Source organism: Podarcis melisellensis, assembly GCF_964234715.1.
Source record: "Podarcis melisellensis genome assembly, chromosome: 7".
In the NCBI taxonomy this organism is placed as follows: Eukaryota; Metazoa; Chordata; class Lepidosauria; order Squamata; family Lacertidae; genus Podarcis; species Podarcis melisellensis.
This window is the reverse complement of record NC_138539.1, coordinates 15,964,512-15,979,338: the sequence shown is the minus strand read 5'-3', so window position 1 is coordinate 15,979,338 and position 14,827 is coordinate 15,964,512. Positions and strand designations below refer to the sequence as shown.

The window sequence follows — 14,827 nt, the reverse complement described above, 5'->3', positions numbered from 1 at the left end:
AATTCGTTCTGGAGGTCTGTTCTTAACCTGAAACTGTTCTTAACCTGAAGCACCACTTTAGCTAATGGGGCCTCCTGCTGCCGCCACATGATTTCTGTTCTCATCCTGAAGCAAAGTTCTTAACCTGAGGTACTATTTCCGGGTTAGCGGAGTCTGTAACCTGAAGTGTATGTAACCCGAGGTACCACTGTAGTTGTTTATTTCCTTGGCATCTGATGGGAGGGTGTTCCACAGGGCGGGCGCCACTACTGAGAAGGCCCTCTGCCTGGTTCCCTGTAGCCTCACTTCTCGCAGTGAGGGAATCGCCAGAAGGCCCTCGGCGCTGGACCTCAGTGTCTGGGCTGGATGATAGGGGTGGAGATGTTCCTTCAGGTATACAGGACCGAGGCCGTTTAGGGATTTAAAGGTCAGCACCAACACTTTGAACTGTGCTCGGAAACGTACTGGGTCAGTAGAGTCCCAAGGACTAAGCAGAGAGGCCAGAGGAGTGCAATTGCCCCCATGGGCCTGAGGTTTTCCCACGCGCTACGTGCACACTCACAAAAAAAAAGAGTAAAAGGATATCCCCTCAAGGAGTCCCTACATTGCCAAACAGAAGCAATGTTTTAGCACAGACAGGCACCAGAATGCAGGGGCAGCCTCCCTAGATTGTAGGGGGTATTTTGGATCATGCCCACTGCTGCTTCCTTCCTATCACTCCAAGCGCATACAGTGGTACCTCGGGTTACATATGCTTCAGGTTACAGACGCTTCAGGTTACAGACTCCGCTAACCCAGAAATAGTACCTCGGGTTAAGAACTTTGCTTCAGGATGAGAACAGAAATCATGCTCCGGCGGCATGGCGGCAGCAGGAGGCCCCATTAGCTAAAGTGGTGCCTCAGGTTAAGAACAGTTTCAGGTTAAGAATGGACCTTCGGAATGAATTAAGTACTTAACCCGAGATACCACTGTATACTTGTTTTGTTTTTCATTAAAGATTTTCTTGTTTTACAGAAGTATGTGTAATGTCTCTCGTATTTTTTCCATTTAACATTTTTACAAATCAGTTTCATTTGTTGAGACATTAGGAAGAAAAGGGGTGGAGGGGGGAAGATGGGTGGGGTCGGGTGGCGATGTTTCTATTTTGCTTAAGGTATGTAGGGTTTAGTGTCAGCGTTACTCGTGCCAGTTCTCTGCTGTTCACTTGTGTTCCTTTGGTGGTGAGAGAGGTTGGGGTTGGCCTAGGGTGTGGTTGTTTGTTTGTGATTGGCTGTGGCGATCTTTGTTTTCGTGTGTGAGTGGGGCAGGTGGGTGTTTTGGATCAGGTGAGCCATATTGATTTATATGCTGTTGGTGGATTATTGTCATTGTCTTGTTGGGCTGTGTATGTGATAAAGGGGAGCCATACGTAAAGGCGTCTTCTTTTTGTTTGTCCCCGTGTCAGTTTCAGTTTATTGGTTAATTTTTCTAGTAGGGCTGTTTCCCATACTATTTGGTACTATTGGTCCATGCTTACTCCTGACAGGTCTCTCCAGTGTCTGGTTATGGTATTTCTGGCTGCTGAAAGTAGGTGGGTTACGAGTGCTTTGTGGTGTAAATGGCCATTGTTGTCTTGGAAGATGTTTAGTAGGGCCAATTCTGGGGTGATGTCTAATACTTGCTTAGTTATTTTACATATTTCTCGTATTGCTGTTGTCCAGAATAGTTGGATTTTATGTGCCTGGCTGTCGTTACCCTCCTCCAAACGAAGCCTCCCAATATGTGGAATTGGATTAATATTCTTTTATAGCAGATAGCCAGCCTTAAGCCACACGCGGACACCCCTGGAGGATTCTCTGCCTGAGAGAAAAGCCTACGAAGGCATTCTCTGCAGGCCTCCGGGGTGCGCGCTGTGACCTCGGAGGACAACCAAAAATAGAGATTTCCAAACCAAGCTAATTGGTCAGTCAAGCAGGGGGCAGATGGATCTGCAACAGCCTCAGGTGACATTAAACTCCTGCATTTCCAAAAGTCACTAGCCAAGCAATTCGCAATTTCCCCAGAGGGACGAAGGTTATACAGTAATTTAAATCGAGCCGGGGTGTTTGTCACATCCCTAATAAAAGAAGAATTGATACAAATGATCCTTCCAGTTATATCCTAGATATATAATTGAAAGTCTGGGAGGGTTGGGGGGGACTATTCAGTGGAAAACTACTCAGGTTTTAAATCAATGTTAGCCAGATTTGGGGCCGCCTGATCCAAAGTGGAGCTGAAATACTTGCATTTAAGCGGATTACTCCTATGGAAATCAATAGGGCTAAAACAACCCTAATCCAAATAATTCAATTTAAAACTATTGTAGAGCAAACTGTATGTGTGTCCAATATTTGTGAAGAATTCTTCCCCCGCTTTCTTCTGCTGGCACTGGGAAAAATGAAGATGCAACAGACTCCATCTTCCCCCATAATCTCTCTGCTTACAAGCGTGAGAAGAATTCTGTGTCCCCTTTTCTTGCTTGTCCACCAGAGCCAAGAACCCCCTAGATCAGAAGATCAGCAACTGGAAGCCTAAGAGCCAAATCTGCTCTTACCCCACTTGCCAACTCAGAGGCAAGACGGAACATGAGGAAAGAGTGGCCACTGTAGCCATCCCATTTTCTGCCCAGTATACTTTGGGATGCGGGTGGCGCTGTGGGTTAAACCACAGAGCCTGGGGCTTGCTAATCAGAAGGTCGGCGGTTCTAATCCCTGCAACGGGATGAGCTCCTGTTGTTTGGTCCCTGCTCCTGCCAACCTAGCAGTTCGAAAGCACCTCAAAGTGCAAGTAGATAAATAGGCCAATCGATGTCAAAGGACACCAGACATTCGCAGTCATAGAGTCAGTTTGGCCACCCCTCATTCTACATCCTGCGGGATATAGGAGAGTTTGGACTTAATCTGAATTATTGGAGGTAACGGAGAGAGGAAGTGGCTGGGTTTTACCATAAGAAGAGCTCTGTTGGATCAAGTCCATGCAGTCCAGCACCATGGTCTCACAGGGGCCAAACTACAGAAAGCCAGCAAGCAGATCCTGAACATGGCAGCACCTTTTCCAGCTGTGATTCCCAGTAAATGGTATTCAAGGACATACTGCCTCCAATAGGCAGGGAGAACAATGCCCACCGATTTCCGTGCGTCTACTCTTGAGTAAAACTTGGCTGGATACAACCCAATGCGCTGGGTTAAATGACAGAATGTGGGAAACTACTGAACCAGGCAACCATGATTGGTTTCCTTGTGTTTGTCCACACTGGTACTATGCCCCACTTTTTTTGGTAGGGACGCGGGTGGCGCTGTGTTCTAAACCACTGAGCTTCTTGGGCTTGCTGATCAGAAGGTCGGCGGTTCGAATCTCTGCGACGGAGTGAGCTCCTGTTGCTCTGTCCCAGCTCCTGCCAACCTAGCAGTTTGAAAACACATCAAAGTGCAAGTAGATAAATACGGTAGGTACCGCTCCGGCGGGAAGGTAAACGGCGTTTCCGTGCGCTCTGGTTTCCGTCACGGTGACCTGTTGCACCAGAAGCGGTTTAGTCGTGCTAGCCACATGACCTGGAAAGATGTCTGTGGACAAACGCCGGCTCCCTCGGCCTGAAAGTGAGATGAGCGCCACAACCCCATAGTCACCTTTGACTGGACTTAACCGTCCAGGGTTCCTTTACCTTTCCCTTACTCATAAAACCCCAAAACGGTGTACACAAGGTCCCATCCAAACTCTGACCAGACACAGACAAGCTTAGTTTCAGCTAAGGACTAGGGAACCTAGGTCCCTCTCCACATGTTGCTAGATTTCCAACTCCCACCAGCCCCAGCCAGCATGGCCAATGGTCAAGGATGATAGGAACTATCGTTCAACAACATCAATAGGGCCACAGGTTCCCCAACTCTGAACCAGGTGGTGGCCTCAGGTGCCTTCAGACCATGCACTGTACAGGTGTCCTATCTATTTGCCCCCCAATCACTTTGTCTTGCCTGTGCTGTGCCTCTCACCCTGTCCTAGTCACTGTGATCCATGTGATGGTCACCTCCTGGCTTGACTATTGTAACTCACTCTATGTGGGGCTGCCCTTGAGCCTGACCCAGAAACTCCAGCAGGTGCAGAATGCCGTGGCAAGACTCCTTATGGGGTCCTCACTGTGGGATCACATTCACCCAGTGCTATACCAGCTGCACTGACTCTCGGTGGAGTGCAGGATCAGGTTTAAGGTGCTGGTTTTAACCTTTAAAGCCCTATACGGCCTAGGACCCTCGTACCTACGGGACAGCCTCTCCTGGTATGTCCCACAGAGGACCTTACAGTCTTTAAATAAAAACATCTTGGAGCCCGGGCCACAGGGAGGTTAGACTGGCCTCGACCAGAGCTAGGGCTTTTTCAGCCGTGGCCCTGATCTGGTGGGACACTCTGTCACAAGAGACTAGGGCCCTGTGGGATTTGACATCTTTCTGCAGGGCCTGCAAGATGGAGCTGAACCACCAGGCCTTTGGCCAAGGCACAGTCTAACCCCCTTTTTCCTTCTGCAATCTTCATAGAACTCTAATCCGATGGTTGCCATTAATTTGATTCTGAATTGATTCTAGAATGTATTTTAATTAATTGACTGTGCGATTTTATGTACACTGTGCTATTTTTACCTGTTTTTTACCTGTTGTTTGGCCGGGGAGGGCGGGATACAAAATTATTATTATTATTATTATTATTATTATTATTATTATTATTATTATTTGCAGTTTTATCTCCTGCAAGCTCTGCCATTGTAGCTGAGCTTCATTCCACTGAGACTGGTATCTCCAAGACCCTGAACTTCCTGCCTGCAATAGTTCAGAACTGACAAGATGATAACAAGACTCCATGGAATTACTTTCACTAGATACCCTACAGATCATTTGATTATTTATTATTATTCCAAACTGCCCTATATTTAGTTTAGATCCACAGGCAGGTATACAAATACTGTTTCACAGTTTCCTTGAGAACATGCTTATCCAAATTTGTTTATCACCGCAAACCTTCCGCTATGCAGCAGAGAAAATATAATTGCAAACATTTTAACAAAGATTTTTTTTTTAAAAAAAAAAGCTTTCTGCTATTGGTTCTGACCTATTTCTTTCACTTTGACTGGAAGGAAGGAAGCAGTTAAAGGAACACTGTTGAAACTCCAAGCTCTATAAATAGAGTTTCCTTGGCAGCTGTCTCAATGGGCTCATATTTAAAGACGGCCTGTATACTTCTTCTTAACCGCCTCCCAAATTATCCTTGTTAGAATGTAAAATAAGAAACGCAAACACCTTACACCACACTAAGTCAAGACAATGTTGCTCCTATAACCATGAGAGATTGACAGCCTTGACCTCTTACTGTGCTGGCAGCAATCAGTATATCATCCCCATATTGTTCAAGTACAGTACATATTGTGAAATCCAGAGTTTCCCAACCTGTTAACACTTAGGGCACCACGTTTTCCTGCTTCCTTAAAGTTAGAGGCACAGTTCACCTGACAAACACACTGTAAGTATCCTCCTTGCAGCTGCAAGATAGCCCAGCTAAAACTGCTCCCTTTTAGGTCAGCTTCCTTTGCGTATTGACCTTGCTATGGACTTTGCTTAGTTGCCTTGGTTGCCCAAGGGGCCTGGTAGGACATTTTTCTCCATTGGGCAAATTGGCACCAGCCTCTTGGTTTCTTCGCCTGCCTTGTAGCAATTTGTCACAACTTTCTGGTATTGGCGGTTAGGCATTGGAATATGTGTGCTGTGTTGGAGGATTGGGTATGCGTCATCATCTACCCCTCCTCTTTTGGGTATTCCGTTAAAGGAATCCGGCGGTCGTGGATCCTGTCCAATGCCCTGCTGGTGGCTAGGGCCATGTTATGACCCCTGGTGACGTCATGGGGGAGCTTCCAGTTGTATTTGCATCAACAAGCTCCTCCCATTGGTTGTTAACCCTGATATGACTCCCTGCTGAGCGGGGTGGAGTCATGTATTCGTGTTTCATCCAATGCCTAAGCCAATACTACTCCCATGCTGTAACCAATAAAAGTCGTGGCCTAATTTTGCCCATTAACCTAAAATAATGTGTCTTGGTATCTTATTTATAATCCTATGCAGGTGGCGGGTCCTTGACTCACAAGTCCTCCTTCTCCCAGTGCATATGAACTCTCCTAAGAGCAGCACTGAAGAATCCTGGTGCATTGGCGCACCTGTGGCCCTACAGGTGCTGGGGGACTACAACTCCCATCAGCCATGGCCAACAGTTAGGCATTACGGGACCTGGAATCCAAAAATTCCTCTATTAAGGCCACAGGTTCCCCAGCCCCACACTTCAGTCTTCTGGGTTTAATGCAGGGAAGTGGTAGCAGAGGTGGATTTAGCCCAGCTTCTGGAAGGACTCTAGGATGGTGCCAGAGCCTCATACCTCCTTCCCAAATACTTGCACCTCCCTTACCCAGCTTTGGGAAGGCACAGTGAGTGCTGGAGGTGGTGTCCAATGTTGGCTTTGCACAGGGTGCCATATTACCAAGGTCCACCCCTGTTGGTAGCAAGGGAAAATAGAAGTTTGGCTAGGAATACTTGGGGACCCCTGTGCATCTTGCTCCCAAAGGCATAGAACATTCAAGGGACCCAGCTTGGTGGCTTGATCTTAAGAGACACGCTTCCACCCTTCTCAGTCTGAGAAGTACTACATGCCTAGAAGGTACATATTATCATATGTGGTGGGATTGCAAAAAGGCAAAAGCTTATTGGGAAATGATATATAATGAGTTGAAGAAAATGTGGAAAATAACTTTTGCAAAAAACAACAACCAGAAACCTTTCTACTAGGTATCTTAGGCCAAGATATACCAAAAGAAAAGAGGACTCTATTTATGTATGCCACTATGGCTGTGAGAATATTGATTGCACAAAACTGGAAGACTGGAGAAACGCCAACTAAAGAACAATGGCAAGAGAAGTTGATGAACTATGCAGAACTGGCAAAAATGACAGACAATGAGAAAAAGACAACAGTGACTTTGAAAAAGAATGGGAACCATTTCTATTATATTTGCAAAAACCAAGAAAGTCTATAGACTTGATGGCAGGATTTAAATAAACATTCACATCATTAGTATTAGAAAATGTGTAGAAGATAGAGAAATAATATGGTGTACTTATTTTCATCTTTATGTTTTTAGATTAGAAGTTATTGTATAAATATGTTATTAGCACTTTTTCTTTTAGGAGGTAGCAAGGTGGGTGAAAGGAGAAACAAACTAGAAGCGGAAGTTTGGGGAGGTCTAGGAAGGGAAGGAGGAAGGAATGAATACCATAGATTCCGGCGTATTAGGCAACTGGGCGTATTAGACGGGGGTCGTCTTATAAGCCCAGTCTTATACTCTGGGCAGCAGCAGTGGGTGGGCTCCGTGCTGGAAGAAAGCCCCCCTGCGCGAAGCGGAGCCCGCCGCTACCGCCTCCAAAGCAGCAGTGGGTGGGCTCCACACCAGGAGAAAGCCATATCTGGCGTATAAGACGACCCCCAACTTTTTAACCTCTTTTTCCGGGGTTAAAAAGTCGTCTTATACACCGGAATCTACAGTAGTAAATGTTATGGATATGAGATGTATGTAATGAATGAAAAAGAAAACTGAATAAAATTTTTAAAAGAGAGTGAGAGAAGTACTATATGCCTCAAACCTTCTGCTTCCCAACTGCAAGGCCCTCTTTCAGTCTTCCCCACCCTAGTGCCCTCCAGATGTGTTAAGCTACAACTCCTTGGTTATTGGCTATGCTTCCTAGGGCTGATGGGATCTGGAGTCAAAAACAGCTGGAGGGCACCAGGCTTTGGAAGTTTGCCCAGCCTGAATGCCAAGGGTGGTTCTTTTTCATGAAGCTTGAAATATTTCCTGTTGCTATTTGGAGCAGACAGTTTAAGAAACCAGAATGCACAGTTCAAGAATACACACAACAAGGTGCAGCCCCTGGATTAAACTCGCTCTTCCTTGAGCAGAAAGAATGGGGAAGTAGCCAAAGAAAACAGAGAACAGAGAAGCTAAAATGCAAATATTTCTATGCCCACAATCACAAATTCACTGTCTTGTCCACAAAGGTGTGTTTGTGCCTGAATGGACTGCAGATTAATTGGTCGTTTAAATGTGTGAATCCAACCCCACTAGACAACAATTTCTTATCAGCTCAACCAACAATAATTTCCTAAAGAATTCAACAACAAAGCATTAAGTATTGGCCCAATTAGGACAATCAATAAACCAGCCAAGATATTTACAAGCATTTGGGCATGCACTCAGCCTGTTAGTCCTCCTGTCACACAAGCTGAAAACAAACCAATATGTCTTTCATTAGCCATTGTTTCCCACTCTAGCCAAACTAGAAAAAAATGCTGTCACTGACACCAACCTCAGAGCAAGTCGTGATATTAAGCCAGCTTCAAGCCATGGGTCACCATCCTGGCTTGCTCTTAAGATGGAAACAATCTTTTCCCAGCTTGAAATGGTGATTGCCATACGTCTGAATTTTCTCACTGCGGTCGGCAGCAGTGTCCGGGTGGAAATCGGGAAAATGTCCAGGAAAATCTGGATGTATGGCAGCCTATATTGGCAGTGCCATTTTTTGGCCGTTTCCCCATAAAAATAGCTGAACATTTTCACTGTTTGAAATATGCTAAGCCTAGATTAAGGCTTCCCTTTCACTCATGGGAAGAGAGATGCCAAACTGCTAAGAGCACGGACAACCCAAGGCACATTCATCTCCATTTAAGAAGAATATACTTATTTGTCCCATTGAACTAAATTGGGCTTAGTTCTAAACAGGCATGCAGGAGATACACATACATGTGGATTAGCCCCATGCTTCAATTGAAAATGTAATTTACTGCCATGTACAAGTTAAGATTTTTCTTTTCACAAGGCCTTTTGGTTGACTTAAGTTTATTTCTCTTGTTTTAGTTTACTCCTTTTTAAAGCTGTGTAATTTGCTGGTTGTTTTCTTTTTTAAAAAAGTACTGTTCTTAACTTGGAATTGAGTTCTATCTCAACGGTCTCATGTGTAACTGAGAGGTAAGATAAAAAATTTAAACAAATAAATCCCAGTCTACAGAAATTAGAGAAGGCAAACTCGGCCCTCCAGATGTTTTGGGACTACAATTCCCATCATCCCTGACCACTGGTCCTGTTAGCTAGGGATCATGGGAGTTGTTGTCCCAAAACATCTGGAGGGCCGAGTTTGCCTATGCCTGAATTGGCGTATTTATTGTCTCATTGGAATGAGTCCAGGACAGTGTAATCCTGTTTATGTAATCCCATTTATGTTTACTCAGAGTAAATCCCATTGCATTCAGTAAGGCTTACTCCCAGGTAAGTACGCAGCCCTAACTAGGTTTGAAATAAAAACTGCACTTTCTTTTTTCCCCTATGACAATTCCCACAGCAGAAGAGATAAGCCACTCCTTTGAAGTTAAAAGCACCCGGTCTCTTCAGCAGTGGAAATATGCCTATCTCATCAGATATATCCCTTCTTTGGAACCATACCAATGGGACCACCAAAGTGGTGGAACAAGCTCACTGGAGGTGTATCCAATTTGGTTTTACAGAGAGAGAAAAGACATAAAGCCTTCCATTTTAGACTGGCTTTTAAAAAACATTTATTTTCCAGAAACAACTTACTAGTTCACTTTTTTTTACACATTCATATGTTTTTATGTATCTTTTGCAGAATATTGCTCTTCTTGTCTTTTTTCCTTTTTTGCCCACCTTCAATTTTAATTCTATGGCTTATGTTCACAGTTCAGCATGTCCAAAGGGCCTTGGGGCTTGTATTTTTCAAACAGTGCCCCTTGTTGCTTTTGAAACCGAGGAGACTTTGAAAATAAGATTGCAAAGATTTACAAAACCTCACGGGTAAACTATTAGGGGTACCTGAAGTATTTGTTTGAGTCTCAGTGACAACATTTTTAAAATGTTTTAAACTGATTGTATCATTTTGCACTTTTATATTGTTTGTATTGTGTGTATAAATAATTTTTTTAAAATTTAAATGTGATTTAAAAATTTAAAGAGTTTGCCACTATTGGCATAAGAAAGATAGGCTCCTCATTTTCTGTTCCTTCCAGAGAAGAGAGCTATGCTAAAAGTTGAGTCTCCAAAATTTCATTTAATATTTCAGGATTAGCGGCAGGGGGAGAGAGATAAAGAGAACTGACAGAAACAGAGAGAGAAAAGAACGAAGGTGATTTCTACATAAAATGATGAAGGTGGCAGAAAAAGGGAAGAATTAAAATAACCTGGTAACTATTCTAAAATTAATATTAATGATTATCGTTGTTTTGTTTCAGTCCATATATTCTCATGGACAGCAACATGTACCGTATTTTTCGCTCTATAAGACGCACCAGACCACAAGACGCACCTAGTTTTTGGAGGAGGAAAACAAGAGAAAAAATATTCTGAATCTCAGAAGCCAGAACAGCAAGAGGGATCGCTGTGCAGTGAAAGCAGCAATCCCTCTTGCTGTTCTGGCTTCTGGGATAGCTGTGCAGCCTGCATTCGCTCCATAAGACGCACACACATTTCCCCTTACTTTTTAGGAGGGAAAAAGTGAGTCTTATAGAGCAAAAAATACGGTAGCTTTGTAAAAGGACTCACTAAAAAGGTAGTCAAATGCAAAAGATGAGACTCCTGCACCTTTTATCATTCTTATTTTTTAATACTCCTGCACCTTTAATAGAGATGTAGAATAAGGAATTTTAGCTTATTATTATTATTATTATTATTATTATTATTATTATTATTTCAATTTATATATCACCCTTTATCAAAAGATCTCAGGGCCGTGTAAAACATTTGAAACGCATTACAAAACACCAATGCTAAAACATAGTAGGAAGCATACCGACAGACAGCCTAATATCATCATCGTAACTAAACTCTCCCCACAAAAAATGTGGCTTGCTCAACTATTAAAGGTGCAGGAGGTGCCGCTCCCCCACCAACAGGGTCAAAACATTCTATGCTAAGGCCTATACTATAAGGTTGCGTACTTTATTACTAGAGTATTGGTTGTTCATTCATTTCTGGGCCAATTCAGAAAGGAATTGTATTTAAAGCCCTAAATGGCTTAGGGCCAAAATTATCAGGGAGACATTCTGGAGGGCTAAAATTCAGCAGAGGGGACCCTCTTAGTCGTTCCTTCACCCTCAGAAGCTCAGGGATGATGGTGGTGGCCCAACAGAGGGCATTATCTGGGGCAGCCCCTAAGCTATGGGATCCCTCTCCACAAAGGTGCATCTAGCACCTTCGGTTTACAGCATGGGTAGGCAAACTAAGGCCCAGGGGCCGGATCCGGCCCAATCACCTTCTAAATTCACCCCGTGGACGGTCTGGGAATCAGCGTGTTTTTATATGAGTAGAATGTGTCCTTTTATTTAAAATGCATCTCTGGGTTATTTGTGGGGCCTGCCTGGTATTTTTGCATCTCTGGGTTATTTGTGGGGCCTGCCTGGTATTTTTACATCTCTGGGTTATTTGTGGGGCATAGGAATTCATTCTCCACCCCACCCCCCACAAACAAAAAAATATAGCCCCCCACAAGGTCTGAGGGACAGTGGACCGGCCCCTGCTGAAAAAGTTTGCTGACCCCGGTTTACAGCTTTGGTTATACGCTGAAGATGCAACACTTCACCCTTGCATTTGCTGCTTGAGATATACCGTGAGATACAATCAATCATTTTATTTGTATGTTGCCTTTCCAAAGTTAAAACTATGCTCAAGGTGGCCTACAATGTATATAAAAAAACCATAACTACAAACATAAAAGCAGTTGTAAATAATAAACAAAACTTCAAAAATTACACAACCAAACTGAACAACTTCCACATGAATCCAAAACAAAGATACAAAAAACGAGTATCAACAGCGACTGTACCCCTCCAACAAAACCCCCTCAACAATGCCCCAACCCAAGGTGAATAAATGAGCTGTTAGCATGCATGTTTGCATGCATATTTGAAAGCACCTCAAAATGTGCATTCCATGCAAAACAACATGGTGCTGAATAGACGGGGTCCTTATTCAGAGGTGCACTTACGTCCATATTTTGCCATCCTAAGTAATGCATGCATACAAGATGCAATCTCCTACACGGGATCAGGGCAACTGAATGCAGATGTTGCTGAACATCCTAGAACTCCCACCAGCCCCAGCAAGGATGGTCAGCGGACAGGCATAATGGGGAGATGCAGGCCCACAACATCTTGCAGAGTCAGTGTTTCCCCATGACGGAGAACTGCTTTGAGCGACTTTTCAGAAAATATCATAAGCTGACGATGGTATACTTGGGATACCTTGTGTGAACTGTTCCTGTATTTTACATTGTTGTGACCTGCCCTGCAACCTCATGGTGAAGGCAGGTATTAGATATATTATTATTATTATTATTATTATTATTATTATTATTATTATTATTATTATATCGTAGGCCCCAATTCACACAGGGCACCTACAAGGCCCACTGGCAGTAATGCAGAATTCACCCAACACCTCAGAATAATATTTCTGTGAAGTATAAGTAATGGCGGGCAAGTAATGGCTGTCTGCTTGCTCACCATCATTGGGTTTTTTCACAGAACACGGGTGCCAACATGAATAAAATGGGGGGGGGGGTAAGCCCCACATAATCAATCACAATATGTGGTGCTTGCACACAACATTTGAATGGCAATGCCCATCAACTTTTTGGCGGCTGGCCCCTAGGAGTTGGTTCCCATGTCACCAAACAACCACTAATAATTTTTTGAGGCACCCCTTGGGCCTTCGTTTGAAAAACCATGGCTCGAACCTACTTCACAGGTTTCAAACCCTCTTCCCAAAGCAGCTCACAGGCACCGAAAACTCCCTTCTGTGTTTGACATTACAGAAAGGAGATATCTAACTTCCAAGGCCCCATGAACAAATTGCTGTTCAGGTGCAGCTCATCTGATGCAGCTGTGCGGAAATCCTGGGCCTTTTCGGATCCCTAAAACCAAACGGGCCCTCTGCTATTGGCGCTATTTAATTGCCGCATATCCCCAAATCAGCCGCAAAACCTGAACCTTAGCGTCTTTTTAAGGCTCAAGAGCTTACACAGAGCACAACTTTGTGAAGCTGGGTAATGGGAAGATGTTGAAAAGCGCCACACTTGTCATGTATTTTTTTTCTTTTAAGTGGTATCAAGAAAACCATTGGCGTGAGGGCAGAGGGGCAGCTACAGAGATACAGGGCTTCAACTAATGCAATTAATTTATTATTATATTATTATTATGGGGGGAGCATGCAGCAGGACAGAGGGGGTTTTCTATCAGAAACTACCTTTTTTACAGCAAGGCTGCTGTTTCTGATAGAAACTCCCCTCTATCCTGTGCTGCATGCTCCCCCAAAATAATAATAATAATAATAATAATAATTAATAATAATAGCTTTCAGAGAGGGGGCGGGCAAGGATGGGGGAAGGGAAGCAGCGGTGCGTCTCCGACCAGGTGGGCTGCTTCCACTGGCAACCCTTCCTGGCATGCATGAGAAGGGGCAGCGGCGGCGTTGACCCTTTTTTCGGGCGCATGATGACCCACCCCCTTCCGCTTGCAAAAAGCGCCCATTCCTGTGCCCAGCGAGCATTTGGCAAAGGTGGGCTCCTTCTCCCGCCCCTCTCCACCTGAAGGATGCCTTCCCACCCACCAACCCCCCGCCCCCGCTTCCTAGCCCAGCTCCTGGGGCTTCGCCTCCTCCAGGTGAGCGCCAAGGAAAAGAAATGGAGGTGGGTGCAAGGAAGGCGGTGCATCAGGAAGCAGGAGCGGCCGCCCCTGGCTTTGCAAAAGGGAAAGGCAGGAGGACTGCAGCCCTTACCTTCCACAGCCATTCTCTCAGAGCTTGCTTAGGGCATGCATAGTTCGCCTGCCAAAGGATGCTGCTTCTCCTTCTCCTCCCCTCTTCCCCACCCCTTCTTCCTCCCTTTCTCTTTTCTTCCCCCTCCACTGTTTTCTCTTTTTTTTCCTCGTCTGCAACCAAAAGAACAACCTGCAGCAAGAAAGGGTTAGCCCCGTTCCCGGTGCAGGCTGGGAAATGTAGTCTTTTGCCCGCAGGTCGGGCGAGGCCACGAGACCCTCCATCTGCTCGCTGCAAAGGCGGCTTTGCTGCGCATGCAATGCCCAGGGCGCGCGAAGCGAAGAGGGAGCGCCGGGTTTGGAAAGGTCCCGCGGCTGCAGTCCATGACTCCGGGGCTCTGAAAGCTTTTGGGGGGCAGAAAACTACAAATCCCGGCACGCCGCGCTGCGAGGTTTTTCAGGGCGACCTGGCGTGGGGCTGTTTGATTGAGGACTTCCTCGTCAAATTGGAGGAGGAGACAGGTAGAGAAGAGGCAAAGCGTGTCGGGCGCAGGAGGGGAAAGGCGGCTAACTAGGGCAAGAAATCTCGCCAGGCTGGAGGAACATCTGTCGCTTCTGTGTGGCTTCACTGCAGCTGCTAGAATGCAAAACGATTCCAAAAAACCCAACCCAAAAAAACCCAACACAGACGCAGGACTCTGTTTCAGCAAATATCATTGGGAGAGGGAATTGTTATTGTTAACAACAATGTCTCCTGGTGTATGGAGACAGACAGACAGGTCGCTTATCCACAGCCAGAAGAGGAAGGAGCGCAGAGAGCAGAAACGCTATGATGCACCTGTACCTGCAAAACCGGACACCCTCACCTGCCCCACCTGCAATAAAACATGTCTCTGTTGTCTACAGCCCCAGCAGGCACTGTAACTCTCCAACAGTTTGACTTCACCTTCCATTGTCTCCCAGGACGGATGGGTGCCAATAATAATAACT

At 45.1% G+C, this 14,827-nt stretch overlaps 1 protein-coding gene across 3 annotated transcripts in view; it reads right to left on the bottom strand.

Annotated features, from left to right (window-relative positions):
• SAMD12 (sterile alpha motif domain containing 12) overlaps nt 1-14,003 on the bottom strand; it is a 201,730-nt gene extending 187,727 nt beyond the window's left edge. For 2 of the 3 annotated variants that reach the window (XM_081919073.1, XM_081919072.1), the window contains exon 1: nt 13,860-13,999. In XM_081919073.1, the coding sequence (XP_081775199.1) occupies nt 13,860-13,872 (13 nt within the window). In that variant the 5' untranslated portion in view covers nt 13,873-13,999. Of the gene's footprint in view, nt 1-13,859 lie in introns of all 3 variants that reach the window. The other variant, XM_081919074.1, reaches the window with a different exon arrangement.
• Between the last annotated feature and the right edge of the window lie 824 nt (nt 14,004-14,827).